Source organism: Podarcis pityusensis, assembly GCF_964106645.2.
Source record: "Podarcis pityusensis genome assembly, chromosome: 3".
In the NCBI taxonomy this organism is placed as follows: Eukaryota; Metazoa; Chordata; class Lepidosauria; order Squamata; family Lacertidae; genus Podarcis; species Podarcis pityusensis.
The window spans coordinates 119008986-119024054 of record NC_138026.1 but is presented as its reverse complement, the minus strand read 5'-3'; the positions used below and the strand labels follow the sequence as shown (position 1 = coordinate 119024054).

Here is a 15069-nt window from a genome sequence, read left to right as displayed (position 1 = left end):
GCTGTGGGGGGGGGGATGGTCCTGGCCTCCCTCCTCCGCTTCCCGGATTAACCCTCCCAGCTTTTTGTGCTCTGTCGCACAACGGGGGAAAGGCGGGGAAAGCCCTTCGCCGGACCAGCCTTCACCCACATGGATTTATTGTCACACAACAGGACACTTGGCAAGTACGCAATGGGGAGGAGGAGGGCCGATGTTCAGAGGGAGGCAGAGAAGCAGAGAAGTTAGAAGAAGACAGGAGGATCTGCTCAAAACAAGCAAGTTAACGCTCCGTTTGCAAAAAATAAATAAATACAAGGGCATGATTTGAGACTCCCAAATTCTGCACCGCCACGCATCGTAACCCTGTGGTCTTGTTTGCTCCCGTGTGCCCTTGTAACCAGAGCTGTGTGTATCCTACGAAAATCCATCCATGTGTTATTGTTATATTTTTTATTTATTTAAAAAAACAAAGAGGAAGAAAGGCAACAAATATTTCCAGTGCTTGTCGTTCCTAGTCAGTGGGAGGGAGAAGCCTGGAAACGGCAATCAATAAAGTTTCGGAAACCAGAGGGTTGTGCGCATGGTCGCGTTTTGGGTTGTTGTTTTTTCTCCGAACAGCCCATGGAGGGAAGGACAGGTGTCACCCGTTTGATTTGACAGAGTGACGGCCGCTCTCTTGTTTTCCATCGCCAGGCAGCCACCCCCCCTGCCCTCTAATTCCATTGGCTGCATAGCCCTGGCCTCTCCTCCGCCTCCCTCTGCTCCTTGCCAACGAATTACAAATTCCTCTGACGGTGCAAAACCTGGGAACAAAATCCGCCAGGATGCAATCCAGGTCAAGGCCCACGTATTTGCATAATTCTCAAGGTGCGTTTCTGAGCGCCTAGGCTTTTGAATGCCACATTAGGTGTGGAACACACAGCCCTGCTTATAGCACAAAAATATACAAAGTTGTTTCTCCCTCCCCTTTCCCCCTCCCAGTGCAAGGAATGCAAAGAAATACATGCATGCTCCTCTCCCCCAGGAATGAATGCATTGATCGCGACTTAGTAGTATGGAAGCTCGATGCGCAATAAGGGAACCCCTCCCAGTCCACCTTCTCATGATGTTCTGTGGGGTGACCAAAGGCTATTCAGTCCATGGCTAAAGAATCATAGAATTGTAGAGGTGGAAGGGACCCCAAGGGCTATCTAGTCCAACCCCCTTAAAATGCAGGACAGCATCCCTGACAGATGGCCAACCAACCTCTGCTTAAAACCCTCCAAGGATGGAGAGTCCACAATCTCCCGAGGGAGACCGTTGCACCGTTAAACAGCTCTTACCGACAGAAAGTTCTTCCTAATGTTTTGTCGGAATCTCCTTTCTTGAAGCCATTGGTTCGAGTCCTCCCTCCGGAGCAGGGGGAAAACAGCTTGTTACCTCTTCCATGGGCCTTTGGAGATTTGAAGACGCCCATCGTTTCTCCTCTCACTCTCCTCCTCCTCTCACTCTCCTCCGGGCTAAACATCCCCAATGCCTTCCACCACACTTCATCAGGCTTGGTGTCCTCACGCTTGGTCGGTCTCGGTTGCCCTTCTCCGCACACATTCCCGAAAGCGTAGAGGGGCCAGGAATTAGCTGCTCCTTCGCCCCCATGCACAATTGCAATCCCTCCCGTCTTCCTCTGCCCTGTGCTGAGGAAAGACTTTGGGTTTCTGAGCGCACGAGGCTCCCGCAACGGCCCACTTCTCTCACCAGGCAAACGCAGAGCATCGCCAGTTCCCTCTTACTCGGGAGTCTGTCCTGGCGGAGCTTTTCGCGGGGTCCACTTTTATGCAAGGCTTTTCTCCAGCTGTGGAATTAGGTGGTCTGTAAAGCTATAACTTCATGATTCAGTGACCCTGGGCCTTCAGTCTGTGACTGTGGCTGTGAGCATTTGGAACTGTGGTCAGCTTTGGTAAAGAGGCCACTGGATTGCTTCGCCGCACACGTATTTAAGTTGATAATTCCTCACTGAGCTTACTGCAAGCTGCCCAGGGCCTTGCCATAATAATAATAATAATAATAATAATAATAGTAATAATAATAATAATTTCTTATTTATACCCTGCCCACTCTGGGCAGCTTCCAACAAAATATTAAAATACAATAGTCTATTAAACATTAAAAGCTTCCCTAAAAAGGGCTGCCTTCAGATGTCTTCTAAAAGTCTGGTAGTTGTTTTTATCTTTGGCATCTGGTGGGAGGGCGTTCCACAGGGTGGGTACCACTACTGAGAAGGCTCTCTACCTGGTTCCCTGTAAGTTGGCTTCTCGTAGTGAGGGAACCGCCAGAAGGCCCTTGGAGCTGGACCTCAGTGTCCGGGCAGAATGATGGGGGTGGTGACGCTCCTTCAGGTATACTGTTTAGGGCTTTAAAGGTCAGCGCCAACACTTTGAATTGTGCTTGGAAATGTACTGGGAGCCAATGCAGATCTCTCAGGACTGGTATTATATGGTATTGGCGGCCGCTCCAAGTCACCAGTCTAGCTGCCGCATTCTGGATTAGTTGTAGTTTCTGGGTCACCTTCAGAGGTAGCCCCATGTAGAGCGCATTGCAGTAGTCCAAGCGGGATATAATCAGAGCATGCACCACTCTGGCGAGACAGTCTGCTGGCAGGGAGGGTCTCAGCCAGCGTACCAGATGGAGCTGATAAACAGCTGCCCTGGACACAGAACTGACCTGTGCCTCCATGGACAGCTGTGAGTCCAAAATGACTCCCAGGCTGCGCACCTGGTTCTTCAGGGCCACAGTTACCCCATTCAGGACCAGGGAGTCCTCCACATGTATTAAGGCAGCTTCCTAAGGGTGATCAAGAAGAAAAATAAAGGAGGCGGACCTTTTGATTTCCTTTGCACCATCAGTCGCTTTGTCTCTTTCCCTTGTTGTTACCAGGAAAGATCATCAAGGCAAACTCTTGCATAGGGGATGACTGAGAGTCCGCACCTGAACTAGGCAAGCCAATGGTCATATTTTCAGGTTGCCCAGTAGCCCCCTTCCCACTGCTGGATAAACTGGCCACCAATTGTAGAGTTGGAAAGGGACCTTGAAGATCATCTTGCCTGAGTCAGGAATTTGCAGCTGTCCCAGACGGGACCTGCAACCTTGACATTATCAGCACCATGCTGTAACCAACTGAGCTTTCTGCTATGGGGGTCCTTTAACTTAAGGCTTCTGGGTGCCTTTTTTAGGAGAGTCCCACCAGAGGCACCAAGATGGAGGCTCTCAAGCCTTGGATGATAATGATGATATTAAATACCACCATTCACCCATAGATCTCAGGGCGGTCCACAACATAAAAATACAAGGTGGAAAAAAACAAAATGCATAATAAAAACAAGAACAAAGCAAAAACGAGAACAAATACCGTCCCCCAGCCCTAAAAACATTTAAAAGCGGAATAGGATGTTAATCAGCCCAGTGCCTGGTTGCAGACGAACGTTCTTGCCTGGCGCCTAAAGGCATATAATGAAGGCGCCATATTTCACCGTGGTCACTTTTAGTTGAAAAAGTTACTCAAAAGTTTTAAGAAGTAACGCAAAACAATATACTGCTGGACGGGGGGAATAGTTTTTCTTCTAAATTCTTTCTTCGCTGAGGGAGGTGAAAATCTGAGCTTTTGCACCTTCTTTTTCCTTAAAAAAAGAAGCTTTCTCTGCAGTTAAAAAATGCTTTCTTGGGTGTGTTATATCCGACATTCTGTTCAGATTTTCCACGCCCCAACTCATCTGGGGATCTTGTATAAAGGGCGATCAAAGGGTAGCAAAGTGATCCCATGCACGTCCCGCTTTTCAGCTGTGTTTTTAGTTTCCTTACTGTCATTGTGGATCATTTTTTAAATGGTGTTCTGATTTAGTTGTGTGCTGCCCTGGGCTGCTGTTTGGGAGGAGGAATGACACAGAAATGAAAGAATAACTAGGTTTTGCTTCAAGTTTCCTCTGAGGCTCTTTACAAATATGAAGGCGACGATTTTAATTTTTCGTCTGTCTTTTTTGGGTGAAAAGAATGTCATTGTGCAGATAAAAAGAACCCAGTCAATACAGTGCATTGAATCTCGCCATGCTTAGTTACAGGGACGTTAAAGGCCAGAACGTTTTAATCTCACATCACATGCATGTTCCAGCACCTATGTGCATTCGCTGCTTTCTCAGATGTGAAAAAAACCCCCGCAAATTACTTCCTTAGAAAAAGCAGAAGCTGCTTCGTCTCCTCTTTGTTAGGTTATTTTTGTGTTTTTTAAATAAAGCCATGGATATGATTGTCTTTAGATCAGCTTTCCTAGCCTGGCACTCCAGACTACACAATTTGGACTACAGCTCCCATCAGCCCCAGCCAGCCTAGCTGCACTCCCATTGGCCACAGAATCCTTTCTGTTGTGCTGCCTGGGGCTGATGGGAACTGTAGTGCAAAGCAGCTGGAGAGCAGCTTGGGCAAAATTATTATTATTATTATTATTAGTAGTAGTAGTAGTAGTAGTAGTAGTAGTATTAATACCCTGCCCACCTGGCTGGGTTTTCCCAGCCACTCTGGACAACCTCCAACAGAATATTAATAATAAATTTTAAAAACTGATAAAACATCAAACATTTAAAACTTTCCTAAACAAGGCTGCCTTCAGATGTCTTCTAAAAGTCAGATAGTTCTTTATTTCCTTGACATCTGTTGGGAGGGTGTTCCACAGGGCAGGCGCCACTACTGAGAAGGCCCTCTGCCTGGTTCCCTGTAACCTCACTTCTCGCAGGGAGGGAACCATCAGAAGGCCCTCAGAGCTGGACCTCAGTGTCCGGGCTGAACGATGGGGGTGGTGACGCTCCTTCAGGTATACTGTTTAGGGCTTTCAAGGTCAGCACCAACACTTTGAATTGTGCTCGGGAATGTATTGGGAGCCAATGTAGGTCTTTCAAGACCGGTGTTATATGGTCTCAGCGGCTGCTCCCAGTCACCAGTCTAGCTGCCGCATTCTGGATTAGTTGCAGTTTCCGGGTCACCTTCAAAGGTAGCCCCACGTAGAGCGCATTGCAGTAGTCCAAGCGGGAGATAACCAGAGCATGCACCACTCTGGCGAGACAGTCCGCGCTGCAGGTAGGGTCTCATCCTGCGTACCAGATGGAGCTGATAAACAGCTGCCCTGGACACAGAATTGACCTGCGCCTCCATGGACAGCTGTGAGTCCAGAATGACTCCCAGGCTGCACACCTGGTCTTGCAGGGCCACAGTTGCCCCATTCAGGACCAGGGAGTCCTCCACACCTACCTGTCTTCTGTCCCCCAATAACAGTACTTGAGTTATGTGGTTTAAGCAATTGGCATTTCACGATGTACACAAAGAAACACAGAACTGGCATGAATCAGAAAGTGCGGAGGCAGTGCCAGAAGCATTTAGAGCAGGGAGACTTGCAGAGGTAGTTTCAATAAAGGAAAGAAACTGGTGTTCCCCATGGATTGGTTTAAATTTTGTCTTGTCCTACCCTTTCCCCCCACTTAATTTACAATTAAGTGTTTTAAATTTGTTGTTAGTCGACCTGAGCCCGGTTTTTGAGGCGGGAAGGGCGGGGTATAAATAATAAAATTATTATTATTATTATTATTATTATTATTATTATTATTATTTGCTGTGTCCAAAGAACTAAGCACACAGTGTGTAGCATTATTTAAGTTTTCTCCCCCCCTCACGTCATGGCATTTGAGTTAAATTAGGCTGAGAGCTGAGAACTTGCCTCAGTCATACAGAAGAAGAAGAAGAAGAGCAGTTTGGATTTGATATCCCGCTTTATCACTACCTGAAGGAGTCTCAAAGTGGCTAACAATCTCCTTTCCCTTCCTCCCCCACAACAAACACTCTGTGAGGTGAGTGGGGCTGAGAGACTTCAGAGAAGTGTGACTGGCCCAAGGTCACCCAGCAGTTGCATGTGGAGGAGCCGGGAATCGAACCCGGTTCCCCATATTACGAGACTACCGCTCTTAACCACTACACCACACTGGCTCTCCACTACAGGGAGCTTCCTGGCCTCAGTGAGGACTTGATCCTTGAATATATACAATAAAAACACAGCTCATGCGTTCCTACCTCCCACTGAACTTGTCTGCTGGGATGGGTTTATGATCCAAATAAAACAAATAAGGAAATAACATCCTCCCCTTCTCTCTTGATTCAGTTAAAAGCATTACAAATCTTAATGCCACCTTGACTTGTATTTTGCCCAAAAGCTGCAGAAATAATTTTTCAGAGCTGCTCAATGTCACTATCCCCTCAAAATACATTTCTTCCCGTATTATTTGCCCCCGCCCCATTTTCTTCCTGAGAACGGATTGAAGCGTAATGTTTTATTTTGATTTGCGAGTGTACTCAGATGCCAATGTCTATGTGTGTCTTGAGCTCTGAGCGACACATGGATAAAACATCCATCCTTGGGACACTGAAAGAGAAGGCAAAACGTTCCCGCAGAGAGAGGGGGGGAAAGAGAAGAACACATAAGCATGTATTTTATTCATACGCACGTCAACACCCTTTCCACAAACAAGCTTCTATATCCGTCTTCTGCGGCTGAAATTAAAAAAAAGAGCGTGTTAGATCACTTCCAGGAATGCACAGCCTCCACTCTCTGCAGAGTTCTAAAAATGCCTTGTTTGCACACTTCTTCCTTCCTTCCTTCCTTCCTTGTCTTTTTTTTAATTAAAAAAAACCCTGAAATGTTTGGCCAGATGTGAAATGTATGTGTGCTTGTGCAGATAAGCGCACCAGTCTCTACCACTGAGATTATGGACGGGGTCTTCGATTGTACAAATTCAGAGGTCTTGCAGAATCGCTTTTTTTTCTAAGACCCTCGCCAAGAGCCCCGAAGAGTCAAGCATTTGGGCCCAGCAGCCATCACTAGCTAGGATGGCCTTTCTGGTTGCCCATGAGCTTGGCCTTGCTAAACTGATAAAGAGCGCTGAAATCCCATGGCAAAACTGCAGAGACATTCCTAATCTCTGCCTGCGTAAACAGTGGACGTGTGCCCCTTTGCTCTGATTTTCATACTGCCGTCCCGCTTGCAGATTTTCAGGTTTCCGCTCGCGGAATTTAAGATTGCGGAATTTAAGATTGCGGAATTTGAGCGGGGAGAGAGACGGGAAGGAGAGAGGCCAGCTTTCCCAAAACTTCCCTTTGTGGTTTTCATGACTCTCCATAATTCCCTGCAGGACTCAAAAGGGTGGCAGGTTGCTCCTTCCGCCTAGTCTCTTTCCTTTCCGTCTTCGATTCGGAAGGGACCCTCCAGGGGCATGTAGCGCAAGGGAACAAAGGAACCTTCTTCTCATAAATAATAATAATTTAATAATTTATTATTTGTACCCCAGCCACTCTGGGCTGCTTCCAACAAAGATCAGAAATACATTAAAATGCCACACATTAAAAACTTCCCTGAACAGGGCTGCCTTCAGATGTAATAATAATAAAACCCTGAAAACGTGGTTATCTCTGCACGCCTCTTCTCCCTCCCACCAGTGCCTGACCAGCATGTCCTGCCATCTTTGGAAATAAGACCCACTAGATGATTAGAGTCCTTTGCTGCCCTTGGACTGTTGCATCATAAAGACTTTATTCTGAACTCCTATCAAGTGATGGTTTGCTTGCTAATGGGGCTTTCCTCCCCTTCTCCTCCCCTCCCTCCCTCCCTCTCTTTCCTCCCTCCCTCCCTTCCCCTCCGCCTCCCCAGGATGACAGCACTAGTCATAGCGACCACCAAGACCCTATCTCACTAGCCGTGGAGATGGCGGCCGTGAACCACAGCATCCTGGCGTTGGCCCGGCAAGGAACCAGCGAGATCAAAACAGAGGCCCTGGATGACGACTGATGACGCGACGGAGGGGGAGGGGCTCCGAAACGAGAAAGTAAACTTAGTTTTTAGCCGTAGCACCTTAGCAGCCTTTTCCGACCCCCCAGCCCCCCACCCCGTGCCCCCAAAGCCCCCACCCCCGGTCTCCAAAATGTGTTCTTCTTAACAGTATAACTCTTTGCAGTCTCTTGTATGTCAAGTTAGCCGTTTAGGGTCTCGTCGTCCTGTGAAGAGGGCACAACGTCCTCCGATTCCGCGTATAAACTCAGTATTATCTTTCCCGGTCCAATAAGCAACCAAACCGACTGACCTCCCCATGCAACCCCCGTCTCACAGCTAGGCGAATAACCTCTGCTGCTGCTGTTGTTGTTGCTGCTGCTGTGCTCTCTCTAGCATTCCACGAGTGTTCTTCCTGGCATCGCCGCCGGCCCTCGATTCCAGCTTAAATCCAGATTTAGGAAAAAGATGGCGCGGCTTTGTGTTCACCCCTCCCAACGTCCCCCGTGGATGCTTTCCCCGTCCCAAGTCTGGGGGAAGCTGTTGTCGCTGCGTTGCCGGGGGTTGGGCTAGATGGCCGCTGGGGTCCCTTTCAACTCCGCAGTTCTACGATTCCACGGAACGGGAGTTTTCGGGGCTGGCGGCCGGTGCGTGGCGGGGTTTGGCAGGGGATAGGGAGGCGGGGAAACCTGGGCGAGATTTGAGCGCCTGGTTTGCCATTGATCGATGTCCCTCTGCTATTCGACTTGGCTTTCTTTTCTTGCAAACTGGGATGTGTGAGATGCCAGCTGAACTTGAAAGAAGCCGAGGGTCTCTTGTAAGCTTCCGTCTGCAGAAGAGGGTGCCCGCTGTGTCTCTGTGTGGCAGCCATGGGCGTGTCGTCTTCCAGAGAAAACGTAATATCATTGGGTGGCTTAGAGGGAAGTCTCTCTTGGTGGAGGTGATGGTGGTGCTTGGGTCTTCGGTGTCTGTGCAATGGGCTGCGAACGGAGCTGCCGGCCGCAGAGATCTAGCCAAAGACCCACGCGCAGAGGGTGCAGGGCTGGAAAAGTGACTCGGGCAGAGTGGGCAGGACTGGGCTTCCGCGAGGTTGGGTAGCCATCTCTAAATGTGAACGTTTTGTGTCGAAATGGGTCTTACATTTCCAAACTTGGCCCCAGCTCTCAGGAGTTTGGGAAATGGCTCCAAAGTCTTATGGCCACTTACTCTCCACCCCACCTCCCCGCAAGAAAACGCAGCGCTCTCAAGGAAAGCTTGACCACCGCCTGTTAGCTGGTTCCCCCTAAAGCGTTTCGGTAACATAGATGGCGAGTCTTACGAGCGCCACAATTAGCCCATCAGAGAGTGTGCCTCTTCCGTAGCCTGTTCCCCGCAGTATCGCACAATTGACCCAAAAGAAAACCGGGTGCATTTTTTTTTTGTGTCTTTCCTGTTTGTCCTGCTGTTCCTCAGGAGCTAGAAACCTGAATCGGGGGGCAGGTGAAATAATTATTGGAAGCCATAAGTAAGCCGGAGAACGGATATAGCTTTGAGCCAGGTATTCAGCAGCTGGGGTCCAGTTGCTGTTGACCTCCTAGCATGACGGGGGTTAGTTTCTACTTCCTTTTGCGCTCTTTGGTTGGGTCTCCATGAGGTCGGGTTCAGGAGAGGCAGGCTGCCCAGGGATATGCCTTTGGTTGGGTCAGAACGCTCTGGCTACGTAGGAAAAGAACCGACTTCTAAAGAAACAAATGGAGGTGTGTTTCCTTTGTTTTTTGTTCATCTTGGATCCGGTCTAGCACTTTGGGTTTCTTACTTTTTTTCGTAAATAAATCGATATATTTGTATTTGATAATTTCCCTTTTAAAAATATATATATATAACATTGGATTAGCCTAAACTGAAAAAATATATATGTAAAAGCTTGTGTTAAACCATCCCAGATGCATCTTGGGGAATCATCAGTCTGGGGCATCTCAGGTGACAAGGAGCCTCACCTGTTGCTCTGGAGATGCTCCTGTACTTTTGCCACACCGGTCCCTTCCAGATGTTTGGGACTACAGTTCCCATCAGCGCTGCCACGGGAGCTCGATGGAAGAGTTGTGGTTCGAAATCTCTGGCAGGCACCAGCGTGGTGAAGGCTGCTGTGCTGAGTATCTGAGTTCGCTCATCGCCGCTGCCTTTTGCCGCTTCCCGATCACGTCGGCGGAATTTACCCGGGAGTCGTTCCTGGTGGGATCGTGGCCTGTGTCGCTCAGCATCTCTCGGCTGCAAATCTTCAGCCCATTGACTTCTTGCACCCCTTCTCCCCCCGATCCTCAGATGCTCTGGTGATGTGTCAGCCTCATTTTTCGCTGGTAGATTTTACTGACCAAAACACATCTCGTTTCTTTGTTTTCTTCCCTCCACTGAAACGTAAGCAACCGCTTGTCTTCTGCCCGGCACTGCCTTGTCCTAGTAGGCCAGCTTTCAAGGGGCCTTGGACTTAGACTCAGGGATGTTGTGAGATTAGACTGGTGCCTGGAGAGAGAGATTCTCTCCCTGTTGGGCAGAAGTTGGGACCCTCTCAGTGCTGGGGAGTGAAGAGGTGGGGAGATTTGGGGTCTCCTGTCTGAGGGAATGACCCAGCACTGCCCCAGATTCCTTTCCGCTGCTCAGAGGGTAGTAGGACCCGAACCAATGGATTCAAGTTAAAATACAGGGGATTCCGACTAAACATCGGGAAGAACTTTCTGACGGTAAGAGCTGTTCAGCAGTGGAACAGAATCCCTCAGAAAGTAGTGGACTCGCCTTCATTGGAGGGTTTTAAGCAGAGGTTGGATAACCACCTGTCGTTCCTGCATTTCAAGGGGGTTGGTCTCGATGACCTTCGGGGTCCCTTCCAATGAAGGAGAGTTTTGCATTCACCCATCCGAGCGAGTGAATTAGGAGAACTAGAGCTGCTCCGGTGAGATTTTGACCTGGTGTACAATCACAGACGGAGCAGGTAAGCAAAGTGTCTGGATTTGAGAGGACCGTTTAATGGTCAATGCCTTTTCCGCACTGATAATGTTGTCCTTGATGTTATTACAGTTCCAAATTTGTCCCAGCAGCCAACTTTAGGAAAGGAAAAAAGGGGGAGAAATTAGCTTGCAGGAACAGCTCACTTTCCCAAGCACAGTAGCATAACATCAGGTCCACTGGCTCAAACAGGCCACCCCTTTTTCCCTTGGACGGATTTGCAATTTCACCTCTGTCGCCTCCAGTTTTCGAAAGAAACGCTGAGATCTTGTGTGAGTTTGTGGCTCTGGGCCACTTGTTGCAGTGACGGCCTTTTGCTATCGATTCAAATGTTGGCGGCTCCTGCGTTGTCAGAACGAATTCAAAATGGCAGCCGTTCCGGAACTGATATTTTCAGAAGGTTTTGCTCCCGAGGCTGAAAGGAGAACGGTGCACTGGGTTACGGAAGGAAAGGATCCTGGTCCCAGGGCTTGGACCCTGATTGTTGGAGGGTGTGTGGACTCAGCAATAAATGTGCAGAGGGTAGGTTTGTACAGATCTAGGAGGAGTCGCTGTGTGTATCGAGGCAACGAAAGTCCTGGCATCACTTTGAGTCGTCTGGTAGCAATAGGCTGCCATTGCCACCCTTTTCGGATATTGTATCTCAATGGAAATATGAGACGCAGTTGCTCTTTGTGCCTGATGAGGAATGGTTGAAGTTTCCATCAGTATTGTCAGAGCAGTCAGTTCAGCTCCATCCTCTCTCACTCCCGAGCACCCAAACTCTCTTCTTCCTTCTCTTTTCTTCCCAAGTTGCCTTTACGGTCCAACGAGAGTTTTCTAGATGCACTGCCAGGTGCCTAACCCACCACCCCAGCCTTCGCCAAGTTCCAGGCGTTTGGAACTGCAACTCCCATGAGCCTCAGCATCAAACAGCTGGGATTGATGAGTGTTGAAGTTGAAAACATCTGGAGGGCCGTTAGGTTGGCCACAGCTGCTATACCCTCACCTTTATTAGGCATCTTAACCATCGTGGGAAGGGTTGAGGTTTTCGGAAAGTAGTCGCAGATTGATTTAACCAATTCATGCACACACACAAAAATTTTGAGGAGGAATTTGTCTCAATGGTTTGACCCATAAATCCCTTTGGCCATGTGCAAACTCCCTCTGTTGTGGGTTTGGTGGGAAAATAGCCTTTGGTGGGAAGATAAAGCCTTTACTCCCAGCAGAAGGGTCTGGTCTGGTCTTCCAGTACCGCCCAACTCTATGGTTTTGTGAAACAACTGGGATAACACTGGGGTAGATCTTAATTTTTAGGCTTCCAGTTCCTTTCTTCCTTCCATAGTCTTCTGTTTGAATTTGGAGCCAGAGCTTTACTTTGAAACTGTATAACGTTAGCGTTGAGGTGTACTGTTCCTTTCTTCCAGGGGGAGGTGCGTATACCTTTAAAGCTCCCCAGCCCAAAGGATTCTGGGAACTGTAGCTTGTTAAAGGTGCTGGTTTGCCAAGGGTGAACTCCAGTTCCCAGGATACTCTGGAGAAAGCCATGTGCTCTAGACGTACAGCCAGAGTCAACGAAGAGCAGCTTCCTCTAGAACAATCCATGTTATTCTGTGTATCTTTCACTTCCTTCCTGATGTGTATTGTTGTTGTTTAGTCATTTAGTTGTGTCCGACTCTTCGTGACCCCCTGGACCAGAGCACGCCAGGCACTCCTGTCTTCCACTGCCTCCTGCAGTTTGGTCAATCTCATATTTGTAGCTTCGAGAACACTGTCCCACCATCTCGTCCTCTGTCTTCCCCTTCTCCTTGTGCCCTCCATCTTTCCCAACATCAGGGTCTTTTCCAGGGAGTCTTCTCTTCTCATGAGGTGGCCAAAGGATTAGAGCCTCAGCTTCAGGATCTGTCCTTCCAGTGAGCACTCGGGGCTGATTTCCTTCAGAATGGATTGGTTTGATCTTCTTGCAGTCCATGGGACTCTCAAGTGTCTCCTCCAGCACCATAATTCAAAAGCATCCATTCTTTGGCGATCAGCCTTCTTTATGGTCCAGCTCTAACTTCCATACATCACTACTGGGAAAACCATAGCTTTAACTATACAGACCTTTGTTGGCAAGGTGATATCTCTGCTTTTTAAGATGCTGTCTAGGTTTGTCATTGCTTTTCTCCCAAGATGTGTATTATTATATCCCAAACCCTGCCTTTCCGCATATTTGGAGCAGCAGGGGGTGCTTTGGAGAAGGGGAGAACCTGGTTGGAAGATGACCAGGAAACGCTGAGATTTCCTACCAGAAGTAAATTCCACGTTCACAAAAGTGCTTCCTGTTGAGATTTATTTTGATTTATTTTTTTGGCACTCTGCACTACTTGTTCTTCCAGGGCACGTAAGAATCTGGGCTCCTGTTTCCCCTCTTTTGCTGCTTCCACGCACAAGCCGACAACGCTTTTACGTTCCATGGTAGATGACGCTTTATCAGTTCCGTCGGAGGGAGTCTGCCTTCTCCCGAATCAGTCCAGCGCCATCTTTTCCAGACTGGCAGGCAGCAGGGCTTCCCAGATTACAGAGAGGGCCTTTTGCCAGCCCTTCCTGGGAAGGGCAAGAATTAAACCCGGGGCCTTCTGCACTCAATGCAGGTGTTCTCCCACGGTGCTGCCATAGCAGTGGCAGGGATGTGTCCCGGCCGGGATGAGGGGGAAGAGGCGAGGAAAGAAAGGGAGATGCTACTGAGATTTGACATTTCCTGCCCACAACAGGAGCATGGTTCAAAACACCCCTTGCTAACCACTGGCAAACTTGCCCTACCTTTCCTTGTCTCCTGAACTTCCACTTGGCTGATCTGGACCTTCTCATGCACTCTTGATGCGCACCTGTGGCTCTTGCGGACAGGCTGGCCCATCCATTATTTTTTTTAAACAATACATTTTTATTATTTTCTTTGCACAGTCATTTTACAATACATTAAATCACATATATACTTTCAGCTCTGCCGAGCTTGCGACTTCCCTCCTTCTCTTCAGGGGGTATCCCTTATTTTCTCCAGTTGCGTGTTTTAATTTTTAACCTTGTATCTGTCTTATACATTGTAGGAGTTACTTCAGTCCTGCCAGTGTTTTTAAATATTTACAGTTATCCTTTAAGTACACAATAAATTTACTCCAACTTTCCTGGAATCTCTGATTGTCCTGACCTCGAATCCTGCCGGTCAGTTTGGCTAATTCCGCGTAGTTCATCATTTTCACATGCCACTCTGCAATGGTAGGGACTTCTTGTGATTTCCAATTTTGGGCCAACATATTCCTTGCCGCCGCTGTGGCGTACATAAATAGTCTTTGGTCTGTTCTGTTTTCATAATCTCAGGCTGCCCCATCCATTTCAATGGAAGACGCAGACCCAGAGAAGCGTCTCTGCCGCCACAGAGCAGAAGAGAGAGCCTGCAGGATCAGGCCAATGGGCCATCTAAGTCCAGCATCCCCTTCTCACCGTGGCCAACCAGATGCTCATCATGGGGAACCAGCAAGCAGGATTCGAACCCAAGGCCCCCTTTCCATCTTCCACCCACTGGGTTTCCGAACGGTGCAGACACAGCACAGTCACCCTGGCTAGCATGAATTTATTTAAGTCATGATCAACGGCTGCTTCAAGGCCTGGAAGCTGGTCTTCTTTGCCCCATCTCGGGGCCAGGTAGGCAGGCATCCAGCCAGCAAAAGTGAACCCCAATTAAAGTGAGGCCTGTTGACCGAAGTCCCCCTATAAAGTGTGTCATCTTTCTGAATGAGTTGCCTTGTAGGAACTGGTGCAGCCAAAGAGACGGCTGCTTCCGGTGCGACTCAGTCCAAGCTTCCATCAGCCGGATCAAGGCCCTTCTCTGAACCACAAACACAGATGGATCTCGGGGGCTCTCAGTGAGAGCAACTCGATCCCCCGGGCAGAGAAAGAATCGCGCCATTTCCATATGCTGGATTCCACCACCCCCCTCCCAGTTTAGGATATTTGCTCAGGTCACACGCAAACTCTCCCCCAGTTTCTTAGGCTGCAGTCTCAATCCTGCTCACTTTGGAGTAAGCCCCTCTGAATTCAGCAGGGCTTACTTCTGACTAAACGTGGTTAGAATTGCACTGCTCGCTGTCTTCGTGTGCTCCTCAGGATCTGTTAGTTCTTGGCCTCCTTTTTTTGCCCAAGAAACAAAATTTTGAATGCACCCGTCCTTTCTGTCAACCTCCTTGTGGATAAAACTTAGTTCCTGAATCTCCCCCTTTTTTGCTTTAGGGTTACTTTTTAATAAAATGCAGAAATAAATTATT

General features: G+C 48.5%; 1 protein-coding gene across 9 annotated transcripts in view; it reads left to right on the top strand.

Annotated features, from left to right (window-relative positions):
• The window catches only part of HMBOX1 (homeobox containing 1), a 121574-nt gene extending 109704 nt beyond the window's left edge, over positions 1–11870 (top strand). For 5 of the 9 annotated variants that reach the window (XM_081001083.1, XM_081001086.1, XM_081001085.1 and 2 more), the window contains exons 10-11: positions 153–254; positions 7694–11870. In XM_081001083.1, the coding sequence (XP_080857209.1) occupies positions 153–254; positions 7694–7831 (240 nt within the window). In that variant the 3' untranslated portion in view covers positions 7832–11870. Of the gene's footprint in view, positions 1–152; positions 303–7693 lie in introns of those variants that run through there. The other 4 variants (XM_081001089.1, XM_081001088.1, XM_081001087.1 and 1 more) reach the window with 2 other exon arrangements.
• The last annotated feature ends 3199 nt before the right edge of the window (positions 11871–15069 follow it).